The sequence below is a fragment of the Pagrus major genome, chromosome 13, assembly GCF_040436345.1.
Source record: "Pagrus major chromosome 13, Pma_NU_1.0".
Taxonomy (NCBI): Eukaryota; Metazoa; Chordata; class Actinopteri; order Spariformes; family Sparidae; genus Pagrus; species Pagrus major.
The window spans coordinates 27,368,973-27,385,658 of record NC_133227.1 but is presented as its reverse complement, the minus strand read 5'-3'; the positions used below and the strand labels follow the sequence as shown (position 1 = coordinate 27,385,658).

The 16,686-nt window shown below is 40.1% G+C and overlaps 1 protein-coding gene across 3 annotated transcripts in view; it reads left to right on the top strand.

Moving 5' to 3' along the window:
• larp1 (La ribonucleoprotein 1, translational regulator) overlaps window positions 1-16,686 on the top strand; it is a 52,359-nt gene that overhangs the window by 17,148 nt on the left and 18,525 nt on the right. For 2 of the 3 annotated variants that reach the window (XM_073479132.1, XM_073479131.1), the window contains exons 2-4: window positions 5,442-5,506; window positions 7,199-7,264; window positions 13,886-13,957. In XM_073479132.1, coding sequence (XP_073335233.1) covers window positions 5,442-5,506; window positions 7,199-7,264; window positions 13,886-13,957 — 203 coding nt within the window. The remainder of the gene's footprint in view (window positions 1-5,441; window positions 5,507-7,198; window positions 7,265-13,885; window positions 13,958-16,686) is intronic. The other variant, XM_073479133.1, reaches the window with a different exon arrangement.

Sequence of the window (16,686 nt, the reverse complement as noted above, 5' to 3'; positions counted from 1 at the left end):
AATCCATTCGTCTTTAGTGGAGCAGCTAGCACTGGTAGGTTAATGTCGGAGTCAGCCATGTTGGACAGTGTTGGCTGTGTGTTAAGTATTGGTCAAAGTTGAACTTGCGATACAAGTGAAGATGACTTTATCTACAAGAACAACTCATATTGCAGCGTTTCTACTGTTTTTTTTAGTTTTTTTTTTAGAGCACTCATGCAATTTTTTTGGCAAACTGCTGCATTTATTTTGATAAAGATCGCTGGCGTATCTGATGTTTCTCCATCATTGTGTGAATTTTGAGCCACAAATGGAAATTAAAGCAGTAGCAGTCACCTAACAGTTTCATGGTTTATCTTAATCCAGCTGGTGAAATAGTCACATGAACAAGTGATGTCTTTAATCTACCAGCCACTAGAAACGCGCCTCAACCCTGGTTGTGGTCGGAGGTCAAGGCCAGCTAATGCTCAAGGGTTACTGTTTGTAAAATCCAGTCATTAGTGATTTTCCTTTTGTTTTTGGCTGAATGGTAGGTTCACGTGGTGTCATCAGCCATGATTAGACTAAGCAACAGGCTGTTGAAGCAACATTATGCCTGCCGAGTGTGAGATGTTGAGTTTAACCACAGGAAACGGCACCGAGTTATAAGAAGCTTTGATTTAACAATAAAATGTCGACAGGTTAAGAAGTTAAGCCGTCAGCTTCACAAAGCAAATATTTCAGTCTTAATTTAGTTCACACCGCCTCTGATAAAACAATTATTGAGATCAAATTAAAAGAAACCAAGAGAGCTGCGGCTGCAAGAAGATACAAATATGCAAAATTGTGGAATCCAAAGATCGTTCAACAAAAGACACTTCAGACACATCTCATTTAAAATAAATGGGATGCTGACAGTGTTGATTAGTGTAATTTATGAATAAAATCCAGCAGGAAGCCAAATCTGCACTCATTACTCAGTTGTTATTGGAGAAAATCTGCAAAAAGTCCTTATTTGAAGGCAGGACACATTACAACTGTGACTTTCTGTCCCTGAACCTTTGAACCCTAGGTGTCCACTAATATGACGTTATGATTCTTGACGGCTTCTGTTGAAAATCCCTGGCAGAGAAATGACTGTGAAACAGTTGAGCAAACGAAATGAAGCAAAGGTCAAAACTGCAATGTCAGGAAGCTCCAGTTAATTCTCTGTTAATCCATTTCTCAACACCATGACTCAAAAGTTAAGTTCAGAGGGCACGTAAGGTGATGTTTCACATTTCTGAGATGCCAAAGAAGATGTGTAGACACGGCAGGCACACGATTCAGCTTTGCAGTGTAGCGTTCGGTCTGAAGAAGTGGGTCTGAGTTGGAGCCTGTAATAAATTTAAAAGGGAACTTAACAATTGTTTACAGGTCCTGGAGAAAGCTACTGCACAAGAGTTGTATATAGTGTTTCTGGTTCCAGTGGGAGCGATGTGAAGTTGCCTTCAGCGATGTCACTTAAGTCAGTGTTGTTGGGGATGAAGACTACAACTACAAAGAAGTGAGCTTGCCAAACGTCTGTAGCCTGCACCTCATGTCTCGGTGTGGCTAATGGCTAGAGGCTACATTAGCTGCTACTAGCGTAACACAATCTCTGACCTGAACATTCATTGTCGTTGCATTGTGGGTAATGTAGGTGTCACGTTTTGACAAGGAAGAAGACTGTGTGGTATTAAAACAACGATATCCCTGCTTCTGTTGCATTGATTGTAAAAACTGTCCATCAGGAGCCCGGCATTGTAGCTTGGGTGCTTCCCAAAAGAGAAAGTCGATACTAGAAATGCGATGATTAATCGGATCAAACAACTCAATGTTGTGACGGCTAGACTGTCACGCCACTCATACACGCCCACTCCTCCACAATCCATTCACAAAACCGCACGTTACGAGGTGCAATATGTAGGAAAAATAACTAATATGATCAACACAATGTGAAGAAGTAACAGTTTTTACGTTATGATGTCTATGTATCTAAAAAAAGTAATCTGAAGTTAGCATGCTAACACGTCCGAACTCTCCTGGTCCCCGAGCTCCCAGTCCGTACCGCTAGCTGCACGGCTAACTGACCTAACCAGCTAACGGCAGCTACAGTTAGCAGTTACTCTGGTGAAATTCTGCCCCTTGTTTGTTTGACAGTGAAAATAATCCATATAACGTTAATTTCAGCCCTTGTAGATACAAAATTAATGACGGCAAAAACAATGTTGTAACAATTTCCTTGGCATGTTTGATATCCTCCTTTCTTTTCCAAACTGAGACTCAAGAGGCCCCCGGGCTGATTATCAGAATCAATAAACCCTGCAGCTCTCTGTTTGTAGATCTTCAGGAGATAGTTTTGTGACGTGTTACGTTGTGATTGGTTCCTCTGTGTACATACGTTTCCATCTAGTGACTAACTGCTACCTTCGGGAGTCTTATTTTCTTCTGCACACAGTGCTTCTTTCTGCCTAACCGGCCTCTCAGTGTGGTTGTACAGTCATGCTCTCTGCAAACGTGACCTCCAGTTGGTCACAGTTTTCACCCGAAGGATTGTATGTAAGAAAACGTACAGTATAAATGCTCTTTCACTGATCCACCTCACTGGGCCCCCTGCGCTCTTTCACTGAGACTCCTCAACAGGAATGAATAATGAAGGCAGCGATTTCTTTTTGGCCGGACTAGTTAAAGACTCACTTCTTCTTTACTTCTTGTGTTGCTGAATTAACTTTTTACTTGTGTTGTTAATATTTTGCTGGGTTTTTCTTCAAAGATTTCAACGTAATTGCCAGTTATCACAGCAATCTTTACCATCTTTCTCTTGGTTTTTAGTCTCAAGAATGTGAAGAATTGTTGTATCCCAGCATGAGATGTGTTGCTTTTCCTTTTCTTACACTATCGTAAGCTTAGTTTCTGACTTTTGGTCAAGCAAAACAAGACATCTGACGACGTCACGTCAGACTGAGAGGAATTAAATTTGTATCTCTGGATGGCGTTTGTAGCTTTTCTCAGTTTGATTCTACGTGCTTCAGGTTTTTGTTTTTAAAATGTTATTTTCCGGCTGTGTGTGTAATGAAACCCAGGTTCTCTGCCGCTCTCGGTGCTGTTGGTGATGCAGCCTGCCAAAGGATTTTATTCCCCTCTCTCCTTTTTCTTTCTGGCCTTGTCCCTGGATGTGATCGTCCTTAAGAAGCTTACTGAGATTTGCTCTCTGGTGTAAACGGCTCTGAGAAGTCCCTGTGAGCTGCTTTCACTCCCTCGTAGTCAGACTGTGGTGATACTTCAGCCAGAGACAACAGGAGGCTCTGACTTCAGATCTGCTCTGTCGGTTTGTTTCTGTTAAGATTCATGACCAGGTACGACTAGGGTCGGTCAGTTAGCCAAATATATCAAACAGTCGACATTAATGCATGTTTCCATGAGGGGAATGATGTTTTTTTGAATCTTTTCAGCTTTATTGTGTCAAACTATCCATGTTGGTAGATGATAATTAGTCATCTGTTGCCTAAAAGTTAAACAGAGTGTTACGTACAGGGCTTCTGTGGATCTGAACAAGTTACAAAACAGTATTAGAGAATCAGTAAGAGCTTACGCTGGAGAAACAAATGCAGATGTACGTAAAGCCAGGTTAGGTGAGGTCAAGTTTTATGAATTGTTGTGTACTTGTCTGCTTTTTGACAATTGTCTGTGCGTGTTTGGAGAACTATGTCTGGATTTTGGGTCATTTGTTCTCATTTATTGATATTATTGATGGTTTTGTTGTTAATAATTTGTTGTTGGATCTGCAGTTTCTTTATTATATATGTTGGCTTGGAGACGTTAAAAGATTTTATCGCTGATTGCAGTTCAAACACACTAAGTTGATCACAGGGAATTTTCATTATCCTGATAATTGAAGTGAATATCCTCACATGAATGACTTCAAAAAGCTTTCTAGCTTTCTGATGTGTAATCGTATATTGGTTTTCTGATTTATTTTGACCTGCTTGACCCAGACACGATGGCTGAGGGCATCTTGCGCATTGTATCGCCCACAAAAGCAAGTTAAATCATAGGTTTAAACTAAATATATCCTGTATTTGTGCAGGAATACCTTATGATAGTAAAAATAATATAAATACAAAGACTGTTTCCTAACAAAATGTAAGGTTAAAGTGATTCCAGTATATTAAAGTGCAATTTTAGCTTTTATTTTAAAGTTTTAAGAATATTTTGATGATTATCAGAATACTGATGTGGATTGCAATTATCTTGACCAGGCTAAATTATATATATAAACATAAAGAAGTGATGGCAGCAGGCAGGAAGAATAATCTAGTTTACTGGATCCTTTTAGTACTGAAATGATGAGTCTAGTAACCAATTTGTTGAAGTCACAGAAAGTTAATCAACAACAATTTGGCCAACAGTTTCCTACATTTTCTTTAAAGGAAATGGATGAAACGTTTCCTGTTTCCAGCGTCTGTAATGTTTGTCTTCCTCTTTTTTATTTTTATTTGCACATCTTTTGAGTTTTGCATGTTGATTAAACAAAACCGCTGATTTTAAGATGTCACTTTGGCCTCTGTGAAACTGTCACAGTGTCTCTTCTGTAATTGTTTTGCAGCAGTGGTGGCAGGGTGTAAAATTTTGGTAATGGTTCCGCGTCCATCACTGTTAGTTTTGGTTAGTTTGTTATTTGATCATGATTAAAAGGCTTCTTCTATGCACTGGGTCTTATTTTTGTTTGTGTTTATGATATTCAGTTTCTTATCTTATCCAGCTGTGGTGGAGATGATTGTACTCTGGCGCTCCACCACTCTTTGAATAAAGTGAGAGGAAACTCTGCGTGTTGTGATTTCTAACGTTTTATAGACGCAATGATCCATAAATCACTTTAAACATTCTTGAATTGAATTACACAAAGTGCCTGCTTGAATTATTGTTTTGATCCACCAGACTTTCCTTCCTCTTGCTGACTGTAACTTTCACTGATGTGTTTCTGTGGTCTATGGACATTTTCTCTCCCCACATTGAGTCAAAGTGCCTCCCCTCTAACCATCTTACGGTTGTTTGTCTGTTGAAATGAGCGGCCGTTGTCGTCGATCTTACTGGCTGCAGTAATGACGGGGCAGAGAAAGCTTATCTGAAAATGATGCTGCAAGTGAAGCAAAGGAGACTTAAAGTAAAAGCCAAATAAAGGCAGATCATTAATCAAGAGCCTACCTGCACAGGTAGATAAGAAATGGAAAAGATAATGAAAACAAATGAATTAAACTGAGACGAGCAGGTCGGCACATGTGGGCTGAACTGAGACAGAAGGTCTCGTGCTTCTTTTGTCTGTTCAGCTGATTTTTATCACAATCATTACACCAAACTCCAACTAATTTGGGAATCTGTTGTTTCTCCTCATTTTAAAGAGGATCTGTGTTTGTGTATGCAGAGCTGGTTGTAATGTCGACCGTCTTCATGTGTTTCCACAGAGTCTACCGGCCCGGCCAAGGTGGTGAGAGCAGGCAACCCCCCCAAAGCCAGACGTGGAGGAAAGGTAATATTGTCTGTGTGTTATGGTTATTAAAGGATTCATAAGACGGACTTAATGGCACCAACATGGCTCCTCTTTGTATAGAGACAGAGAGGGGTTAAAAACTGAAGACAGAATAAACTAGAAAGGGAAAAATAATGCAGCGAGATTTAACATCAGTCCAATTTCAAGCATCACAAAGCTCACGTAGCTCATAATGTCGTCTCTTCAGAGTCAAATTTGGTGCTTTTAAAACAATCGGTGATCAAAATATTAAAATTTGTTCCGTAGAATGTAGTTGGTAGTTTTTAAAAGTCGTTCTTGAACCTATCCTCCTACTTACAGTATTTTGTTTTTCATTTCATTGGCAAAATTAACCAGAGATCAGCAGTTTCACTGAAGCTGTTTGGTGCTTTTATGAGGTTTTTTGTTCACAGAGGATTAACTTGTAGTAATGAAATCAAAGGTCCAAGTAAAAAATAAAATAAAAAGAAACCGTGACTGCTAATTTGTGCATCCTTTATCAGTCTGAACTCTAATTTTAATGTTATTTGTCAGTGTTTTAGGAGAAAAGCTGCAGATTTATGGATTTATCTGCAAAAGGCGACATTTTGAATAACACTGTGTATTTACAATGTAATAATAATAATAAAGTTCACTTATAAAGCACCTTTTATTAAGTGCTTTGAGAGACAAGTAGGAAACTATTATAAAATAAACACTCAATAGTAAAGTGAAGTTAAACCAAGAAGGCAAAACACAAAATGTCAACATGAGTAAAATGAATAAAAGTGATAAAACGGGCAAAATCACAGAAAAAAAGCGATGCAGATGAAGAGAGAAATAAAAGAATAACATCAAAAAAGGATGATAAGACTAAATCACATCAGAGGAATCAAAAACAGATTAATAGATAAAGAACAGTAAAAGGAATAAAAAGATCCTTCGTCCTTCACGTGTTTACTTGCGGATGAGAAAGTAATCGCTTCCTTTCTGTTGGTTTTAAAACAACAAACAGCTTCAGAAGTTCAGTTTTTTCCAGTTACTCGGCTGATAAACATTCATTTTATTTATGTACTGTGACAGTATGTACAGTCACACTGCTGATATCTATCTGTCGTGCCTGAAGCTGTGTATCAGCCTCCCTTCACACTTCCTGGAATGCAAATGTTAGTTCCTGGTGAGCCAATGGCCGGTTAGATAAAAACAGAGAAACTCTTCCCCTCCAGCGTGCCATTCACAACTTCCTACCGTTGTTGGGAGACACTCTGCAGTTGTACTCCTCGGTTTGTTAACCACACCTTGACCGCAGACTTTTATGACACCTTTGGGTCGTAACGACGGACACAAACGGACAAAATCACAGGCAATTCACGGCTTAAGATAATAAGGGTTGGCAGCGGGTAAGTTAGAAAAACAATGAAGATGAGAAAGTGTCGTAATGTAGATTTCTGCACAGGATGAGACACGGGGTTGACTTATTCAGTTGACTGTTTGAATGTGCAGAAGGGCCAGCAGCCTTTTTCGCCAAGATGAGCTTTTGTTTACACTCTTTCATATCTTTCTGCTGTAGTTTTAGGTTTAGTATGCAGTAAAGCTGTAAAATCCACACTGTGACAGTGTTTGATATAAGCTGTCCTCATAGATAACCTGTTGTAACAGTTTCTGTGACACTCCCTTTTTTTAATTCAGCTTTGTTTTTAATTTGTTGCTCAGGTTGGAGACTTTGCCGACGCCAACAGCTGGCCGACCCCAGGGGAGATCGCTACTAAAGACATGCAGGTTTGTGGTGTCTGTTTTTGAGAAGTGTTGAGTCACAGGCTGATGGACGTGCAGCGGACACACTGATGAAATGAAAGGTTGTGTCTGTCGTCAAAAGACTCTGTTACAGTTCAAGACTATTGAGCTGTTTCACGGTTCCTGCAGTGGAGCTAACGAGTTCACCATACATGCACTCACATGTTCAATCAGCTGTGAAAGTGTGGAAATCGTTTGTAGGATGAACATTTTGTTCCACATGTGCTCAGACTTCTGTCAGCGTCTTTGCAGCAGCAGTTTTCACTGTACAACAGTAGATTTTAGCTGCAGAGGGATGACACACCGATGTCATCCAAACCGGACACCTTTCTATGTCTGTTTGACTCAATGCTTTGACAGGAATAGTTGCATTTAGAGGCTACACAACATCCTTTTCTTGCAGAGAACACATAAGAGGGGATATACTTTTTTAAATTTAAATCCGTAAGAGCGATCTGCGTTAGTAGTGCCTCTGGACCTGGTTGGGATTCATTGTATTGCTTGTAATCAAGGTGTATAAGGCGGACTGTGTGTGATTTTATAAGTTGAGCTCAGCATTATGACTTTATGAGTAAAAATGATTCTCACGGTCAGAGTGAAGCAGAAGTCGGAGCGTCTTCATCCTCTTAAATAATATCTTTGAGATTTGGTTGGATCCTCAGAAGCTGGTGTGACTTAGCTGAGAAACTGAGCTGTAGAGGACGTTTCCATCCCTCACCTGTGCAGCCGACCAGCTGACATACGTAGCTTTGCTAGCTACCACAACCCTCAAGCTAACAGTCAAGTACAGTTATTTATGATCGTTGACAGTCGCTCAAATCACATTTGACTGGACAGATTTGTTTGAATAGAAGCAAAAGTAACAGATTTTAATATAAATGTTTTTTAACACATATAAGGAAGACGCATCATTAGATACTGGAATATTTTTTTTTTTTGTCCTGCTGCAGGGATAACCCTTACCCCAGTTCAAACATTTTATTTTTACCTCTGAAGAACAATGGCAGGGCTCTGCAGCCTGGCCAAGTGCTGGAAAAAGAGCCAAGAAAAATAACTAACTTCACTGTTCGAGTCAAAAACCGGAACGAAAATTCATCAACAGCAGTAGGGATGAATTTTACTGGGTGCTTTATGAGGACGGGGTTAATATTCTGAGGCGACAGACAATTGGTCTGTCACGTAAGTGAGGTTAGCTAACCAGCGTTAGCAGCTCTGTTATTCACTACATAACGTTAGCTGGGTGCCAACCTTGATAATTGCGACCTGCTCTCATTGAAGCAGTCGCATTGACCTAAAAATACATTGAGATTAGCTACAAACTTGGCCAAGTTTGACCTTTTAATTAAACACAGCTGATCTGTCGTTCAGATTATTAGTTCTCAAGCTTTGTGCCTTGGGACAGATGCATGAAACTAGGTTCGCATTTAAAACTGTTTACATATCAATACTTTGATTGTGATTCGTGTGATAGGACTTAGAAACTACTGTCACCGTTTTGTCTGCAGGAGATTGTACAGTACTGGATGTGTGACTCGCTGCTTTCGTACAGAATTAAGTGTAAACAAGCGGCAAAAAATCCTTAATATTGACAGCGAGCAGGTAGAGACAGAAAAAGAAAGGAAAGACCTCCGTTGTTCAGGTTATAACAGTCAGAAACAAGATTTAAAAGACTAATTCAACACGGCCGACAACAGAGAGTGAGAAACAGACGCTGGTGTTTGTACAAAGAGCATCTTAGTAGTTTCAAGTCACAAATTATAATCATCACCAACCAACCAGAAGGAGCAGCTCAGCTTGTCCTGCTCCGCTTTGCTGTTGTGGATGTGTTTAGTTTCCTACAATAGGTATTTTAGTGGTTGTGGCTGTAATTACACAGCAGCTAAACAGCAAGTCCAGACAGAGCAGTCTGCTGCTGCTGCTGCTGCTGCTGCTGGCCGACCGTGTCCTCTGGACTGCATGTTTCTTTATTTAAAGGATAGAGTTAGTCCAGGCTCACCACTATGGCAGGACCTCTCCGCCAGTTTGGAGACAATACAAAGATGGCCGACCTCAATGCAGTGATCAGGGAAAATGTTTCAACTCAGTTATCTTAGAGAAGAACTGTAGAAACTATGTTAGAAATCCTTCCTGTTAAATGGATATAAATGTCTCACTTACTGCTGGTATACTCAACCTGTCAGCTGCGTTGACACGTTATCAAATCCATTGAGTAAATACTCAGATGTTGGGTAAGTTATCCAATCAGTAGCTCACAGAGATGAGTTCAGTTGTTGAATGAAGCACTCTGAATAATCACACACACAATGGCAATCAGGTATTCTTCTTTTCAACCATCAAACTATCAACAGATTGGAAAAGGAGAAGAAGATAACAGGAGTTAAAAAAGTGGCATTATTCAGCTTAAATCTTAGTTTTAAGAGGTTTAAGCTGTAAATAAAGGCAAACGTTTCACTGTTCATCATAAATATGACTTGGGGAGTTTTTTTAAATGCATTGGTCTGTAGTCTTATCCATTAACATCTAGATCTTTCCGAGCTCAGTTCCAGTTTTGACTTCAGATAATTTGTCCCTTGAACCGCAAATGTAACCGTTGAGATGATTAATGGATTGACAGAAACAAATTAACAGAAAATGTTTTTATAGGCGTTTAAGATATTTATAAAGTGAATATTTTCTGGTTCCGGCTTAGCAGAATTTTTAAGAGTTGACAGTTTTCCTATATTAAGTTTCATTGTTGATGAGTATCTTTGTTGGACTGTGTTTGAAAATGTCTTCGTGGGCTCTGGTAAAGTGTGCTGGACATTTTCATTTCTTATCTGAAAGGATTAGATGATCAAGTTTCACTTTTCAAGCAACAAAACATTCCTCTCCTGAAGGATGTGACCAATAAGGATTTTATTATTGATTAATCTGCTGATTATTTTCACAATTACTATACATATTGTTTAGTATAAAATGTCAAAAATTGTGATAAATGCTCAAAGTGAAGTCTTCAGATTGCTTCTTTTGTCCGGCCAACAGTGCAAAACCCAAAGTGTCTTCATTTACTGTCATAAATGACGAAGAAAAAGAGTAAATTCTCACATTTAATGAAGCTTGGACCAGCACACGTTTGACATTTTTGCTTGAAAATGGACTTTTAACGATCATGAAACTAGTTTGAATTCAATTGTCTTCGATTAACTGTTGTAGATCTAATCAAAATAAACATCTTCAGCTTTGTTGGTCGAACAAAAGAACATTTCAAGATGTCGTGTTGGACTTTTTCACATTCTTTAGACATTGTGTTGATCATGTGGTTAACCAGTTACTGACAAAAAAACAACCATCTGATTAATCGATAAAGAATAATCCTTATTTGCAGCCTGTTAAATAACCGTTTGCTCTTTGAGGCGAATGGACAGAAAGTTCTGGACCGTTTGGGTTCAGGGAGAAATCAAAAGAAGGTCTCGGCCTTTAACACCTGTCACATACGAGCTGAGCTCTACTTCCAGTCCAGACCCGCTCAGTTCAGGTGTCCATAGCACCCGTCCACCCTACATCCAACATACTGACCCCCTCCCCTATATCCCTCGTCCCCCCCCCCCTACAGCTGTCGGTCCGACGGGGGATGCATCTAATTTGTGTCGCCTTACAGTAGCAACAGCATTTAATCACCCCTCGGTGACCTTTTCTATTCCTGATCTCTGGGTGATAGTGTGTCACCGGGAGAGCGACCCGTCTAACCTCCCCTATTTTAGGCAGCCAGGTCTGAGAGTACATGCGGGAGAGAGCGTATCCCCGAGCAGGAAAATGTGGGTCACATCATCAGAGCCAGGAATAACCGGCGGGTCAGGTGGCAGAAAATCGTAGGTGGGGAGGGGGGTGGAGTCTGTGGACGCTGGCCAAGGCCTGGGAAGGGATGTCCTTTTAGGGATCCCCGTCATTAAACCACTCATGGATCGGTGCTGCTGCTATTCTTAGGGGGGCTGGAGTTCACGGTCCATCACGTAACATTTAAAGCTGTAAATCAATCGCTGAATTCCTCAGATTATACACGCCGGGAAATAGACACCGAAGTTTGATAAAGGAGGGGTTTTTGATTGCAGGGTTTTGTGCTTTAGAGTTTGGTGCTGTGGTTGAAGCCAAACCTTAGATTTCATGCAATAAAATACCCAGTAGTCTACCATTTACAGTTTAAAATGAGTCCATTGAGAGTATATTTATCTGGATGATGATTCTGTTACTTGAATAAGTTAGGTGAGCGCGGATACAAACATTTTAAAGCATAAAACGCGTTCGAGAGGCATGTTGGTGTGACAGCTGTGTCTATAAATCATCTCCTGTTGTGTCGAGTTGGCAGCAGAGAAGAAAGATGCATTGTAGTGCAGTTCATCTCAACACCAGCACACATGAAGCGTAGATAATCTGCTCCTGTAGACTTATTAATCAACAGAAGTTGGGTTCAGCTTCGGGTTGATTTGCTTTGTTTTATATTATTGTAAACTGTGAACAAGTTTGAATTTGGAAAAAGAAGTCTTACCATAATCATCTCGGGCTCTGGGAATCTATCGTTTTCATTTTTCAGTATTTTGACACGGTTAAATTAGAGCTGCAACAGTTATTAGCCTGTTAGTTGATGAATCATCAATCATTTGCTGGTTTCAGCTTCTCACCTGTGAGAATTTGATGCTTTTCTGTCATTTGATTGTAGATTTTAGACTGTTGATTGAACAAAATTAGACATTTGAAAGTTAATAATATTTGTCACTGTTTAATAGACAAAACAAGTAGCAGATTAATTGAGTAAATAGATTAATAGATCAAACGATGATGAAAATGTTTGTTAGTTGCAGCCCGAGACTGAGTAATCAATTAATTAAATTAAATTAAAATATCAAAGAGGCAACTCGAACATTAGTTTTTAAGTATGAAATTCCCTCTCGGTGACGCGTCACATTCACCTCAGCTTTACTTAAAAATGAATTTTTGCAAGAAACGAATACTGTGCAGAAATTCATTCATTGCACGTGGCATTAAGTTAGATTTAGCAATCCGAACCTGACTTTCTCCTCGTTATGTCGGCACGATTTCTGTCTTTACAGTCAAACATTTGCCTTCTCCACCAGCTGGCTTTGTCGAACAATAAGTGGCAGCAGGTTTGTGTTCGTGCAAAGACGCGTGTCCGCCCTTATTTACTGCACGCAGGCGTTAAAAACAGGTTTTGTGAAGAGTCCTTGAAATGTCTTAAATCCTGTTTAAGAAATTTTAAAAAGCCCTTAAAAGTCATTAGTCTTATATATTGATGTATGAGGTTTTACTTTCCACAGATAGTTTATCTAACTTCAGTTGGTATATTATCTAAATGAGACGAGCTCTTCTCTGTGAAAATCCACATTTCTGATGTTACAAATCTTTAAACCTTTAAACACCGTCTGTGTTCTCCATTCTTGCACTTACTTCACCATCTTCCCTCCTAAAACCTGCCTCTCCAGGGGGCCATATATATACTTTATACCTTTAAACTCGCCTGCAGTGCTTGAAATAAAAAAGAGGTTAAAGGATTAGTAATAAATTATCCTGAAAATGTCCTTATAAAGCATTAATTTTAAGTGATGCCTGTAGAAACCTTGAGGGGGAAGGACACCATAACATGTCTGCGTTCAGTTCATTGCAGTGCTGCAGGATAGACTCGTGTGTTTGTAGCTGGTAACAAAAGCTATTTGTCTTTTTTGTCTCGTCAGTTACCGCCTCATTTTGTTGTCTGCTTTGTGTCCGGAGTGAAAAGATAATCCATGTAGTTTAGACCGCCTCAGTTGGTCGGTAGTTCATTCTGTACCTGCAGCCGTGTTCAGGATCATTTAATTTCCGGTTGTGAAAGTGTAACCGAAGCTTCATCATTACCTTCCTGTGGTGGGAGAATGAATCAGCATCCCTCTGATCTCAACATCTCTGTCGACATTTTCTTCAGCCGTTACGCCACATCGCCTCATCGATTCAGGAAACGCACTCCACCTCTCACACCTGAGCTTTAAACACAGTCGTCTGCTTTAACGGTTCACTTCTGTCATTTCACACCCTCAAAACAATCGGCTCTTATTCTCATCCGTGCAGAATCGAAAGCAAAATAATAAGAATGTTTGTCTGTGCAGATGTAATGACACAATATTAGCCATGTAACCATTGAGATGATACAGAATGTACTTAATAAAGCCCAGAGGGAGCTCAGTGGACGCAGCAGATGCTTCTTATTATCCACAGCTTGTGCAGCATCCACTTTCCTGTGTTTGACGGCAAAAGGAAGAAGTGTAATGCCCTCAGAGGAGCTTTTAAAGAGGCAATAATTAGGTTTTTATTCACTCTATCATAACTAAAAATAGCCAGATTATAACTGCATGGACAGACTCCCTGATAACTTCTGAATTCACTTCAGGGCCTGAAAAAGTCCCCAAACTCTGAAGTATAAAACTCCCTCCTCAAAACCATTTTAAGCTGCTTAGGCAGTTGAGCCTCTTCATTCATGCTTAGTATGTGTACATGTCCTACATACTGTGTGTGTGTGTGTGTGTGTTCATCATGGTCCATCTCATTGTCTTCTCTAAACTGCTCTTCCCTCCCTCTGTTCAGATGGAGGCAGTGACACGGACCGTGTCCTGCCCGCCGACTGTCAGGCAGGTCAAAGACTCATGGAGATTCACTGTAAGTTCAACCTGCAGCCTATGAAACCTGCAGCCTGCCTGCCTACAAATGATTCCTCTAACCTCTAAAAACTCAACACCTACACAAAGAAAAGAAACATTATAGTCAGTTGATCTGAAAACTAGATTCTCCTCAGTTCTTTGGGAGGAAACCACAAACTTCCTGTCCTTTTTTACAACAAACGGGAGGACGTGTCGTGTTAATGAGGTTTTTTTTTTTTCCAGAAAGAATGCAGGAAGTGGAAGCCAGTTAGCCTAGCTTGCAAATGTTAGCACTGCTTAGTCATCTCAATGCTGCGTTCATCGCACATTATTCAGAGGAGTGATTCGACACACAAACTGGAGAGAAGGGAAACCGGGTGACACATCAACAAAATTTAAAGGATTACTCAATAGTCCAAAAGTTCAAAACTTGTTTCCACTGTGGTCCTTTTATTTAACAGCAGCTGTCCATTTGCAAGACACCACCATCAAAATCAAGAATACAGTAACAATAAATGTTTTTTACAATGAAAACATGTCATTATGACCCATTTTATCAGCCTTAACGCCGCAAGCAACCAAAAGTAAGAAGGGCAATGATCAGAAGCATTGCTGCTAGGGTTGGGTACTGAACTCTGTCCTACCAAGTACCAATTCACAATAAATCAAACGGTGCCAAATTTCAACACCTCGTATCGCATCTTTAACGTATAGAAAGGAAGAGAAAGAGCGACCCATGCAACAAGTCTGAACAGCTCCCTCGGCTGATGTTAGTCTGCCTGCAGCCGGCGCCGGGCTCGTTAAACCTTTTTATGAATGGCAAAACCTTAAGTGAGGCATCTGCAACTTCATCCACATCTTGATGTAATTAATTAGCTAGTTGTATAAGTTGTTGCTGAAGATAGCTGGGCTTTTTCACTGTCTTCATTGACATTAGCTTAATTTACTAGCGTCCTAAATTCTTCACCGACACGCTGTTTTAGATGTTCGAAACCTCGGTTCAGATGTCAACATATTTAACCCTAATTACTGCCTACGATCAAAACAGATGCATACTTCAGTTAGATTTCATACATGCTCCTTCAGCTTCCTAAAATCATCTCTCCACCAGCCTCATCGCATCATTTTGAAACTCTAAAGGTCTGAAAGTGTAACAGAATTGCTTGTGCCTCCTCTTTTTGTTTGACACTCACTGTTAATATCTTGTTAAAAGCCACAGTGCATGTTTGAAGTGGGACATTTTGTGATGAGATTAGTTTGCGATATGATTCCTCAAAGGCTGGCTGATCGCGTCAAGGTTTGTGGCTGTGTGTATGTGGGCAGAATGGTTTGGGGCTTGAAGTGTGTCGTACAACTGGTAACTCGAGTCAGACGCTTTGCATGACTCGTATGCAAACCCCCTCAGGAGTGTCAAACTTTGCTGATAATGTGTGTTGCTGATAGCTGAGCCGCCGTAGCAGGGATGAGCGGCTGAATTCTGTTTGATTTGAATGAAGTCAGATATCAGCTCTGCGAGCAGAAAGATAACCAGCGAAGGCAATTCGTGTTCAACCCTGTGCTCGTTAGGCTCGACTGGAGGAGAGTGCTTGTACTCGTGTTGCTCTGCTGCACTCAAACATTATAATGAGACTGAACAAAAGTCGGGACAATGAATATTATAAACCACATGCAAAGTCCACTTTGTCCCGGTCAGTTTTATTGTAGCCCTGAGGAGGTTTGTGCTCACACGTTCAACTTGAATTGATAAAATGCTCTCGAATGGTTTGATTGATGTGAACATAAAACATCTAGTTATGAATGTCAGAATATATTTATATACTCATTCTACATATTCTACAAACTAGACTGTTGGGTATGGTGTAGATTTATTTAATTTTACACTTTTATCATAGATTATGAATGCTACATTTACTGTTATGAGTGTCAGTTGTTTCCTACTAAAATATATAAACGCTAGCAGTCACTGTTGTAAAATGTTATATTAAGTCCTATATATGCTCTGATCAGGAGCACAGCGATGTTCCCAGCGCCCTATGTTCCCCAGGGTCACATGTTCCCAAATATACTATGTTCCCAAAAATCCTATGTTCTTAGGGTCCTATATTCCCGTTGACAAACACGAACCCTCCTGTTTTTGTCCAGCTCATAACTCTAACCTTAGTAACATAGGACCTTGGGAATTTAGCACCCTGGGAACGTGGGACCTTGGGAACGTAGGAGTGACTCAGCTTTAATCAAGTACACAGCCACAGTCGACTGTTCGCTAAGGTCCTTGATTTCCCTGAGGAAGACAGAAGAAGCTTCTAATTTCTAGCTGGATGAAATCACCACTATGGTTAGCAACTTATAACTAATCAGCCATAGCCAGCTAGCTACTTAAGCTAACATGAAGTCTGAGTTGGCTGATAACATATTCTCCGGCTGACTCGCTTCAAAAGGACCAACAAAAGTCTTGAATATGCATTTACTGGCTTCATACTGTACACGATATCATGCTGAATGACTTGGACCGACGCTAAATGTCACAGGCAAAAAGTTTATGGTTTTGGACAAGCTTAAATATAAAGCAGCACCTTTAAAACTCTTTGGATACCAAGTAGCTTCATGCCCACCACTTTAGCATGCTACGAAATCCAAAGCTTGACATGACTAGCATAACTCCACAGTGCCTGCGAGCTACATCGCTAAGCTAAAATCGGATAACTTTTTTTTAGTTTAAAGCAATAAAATCATAACTTTGCTGACATT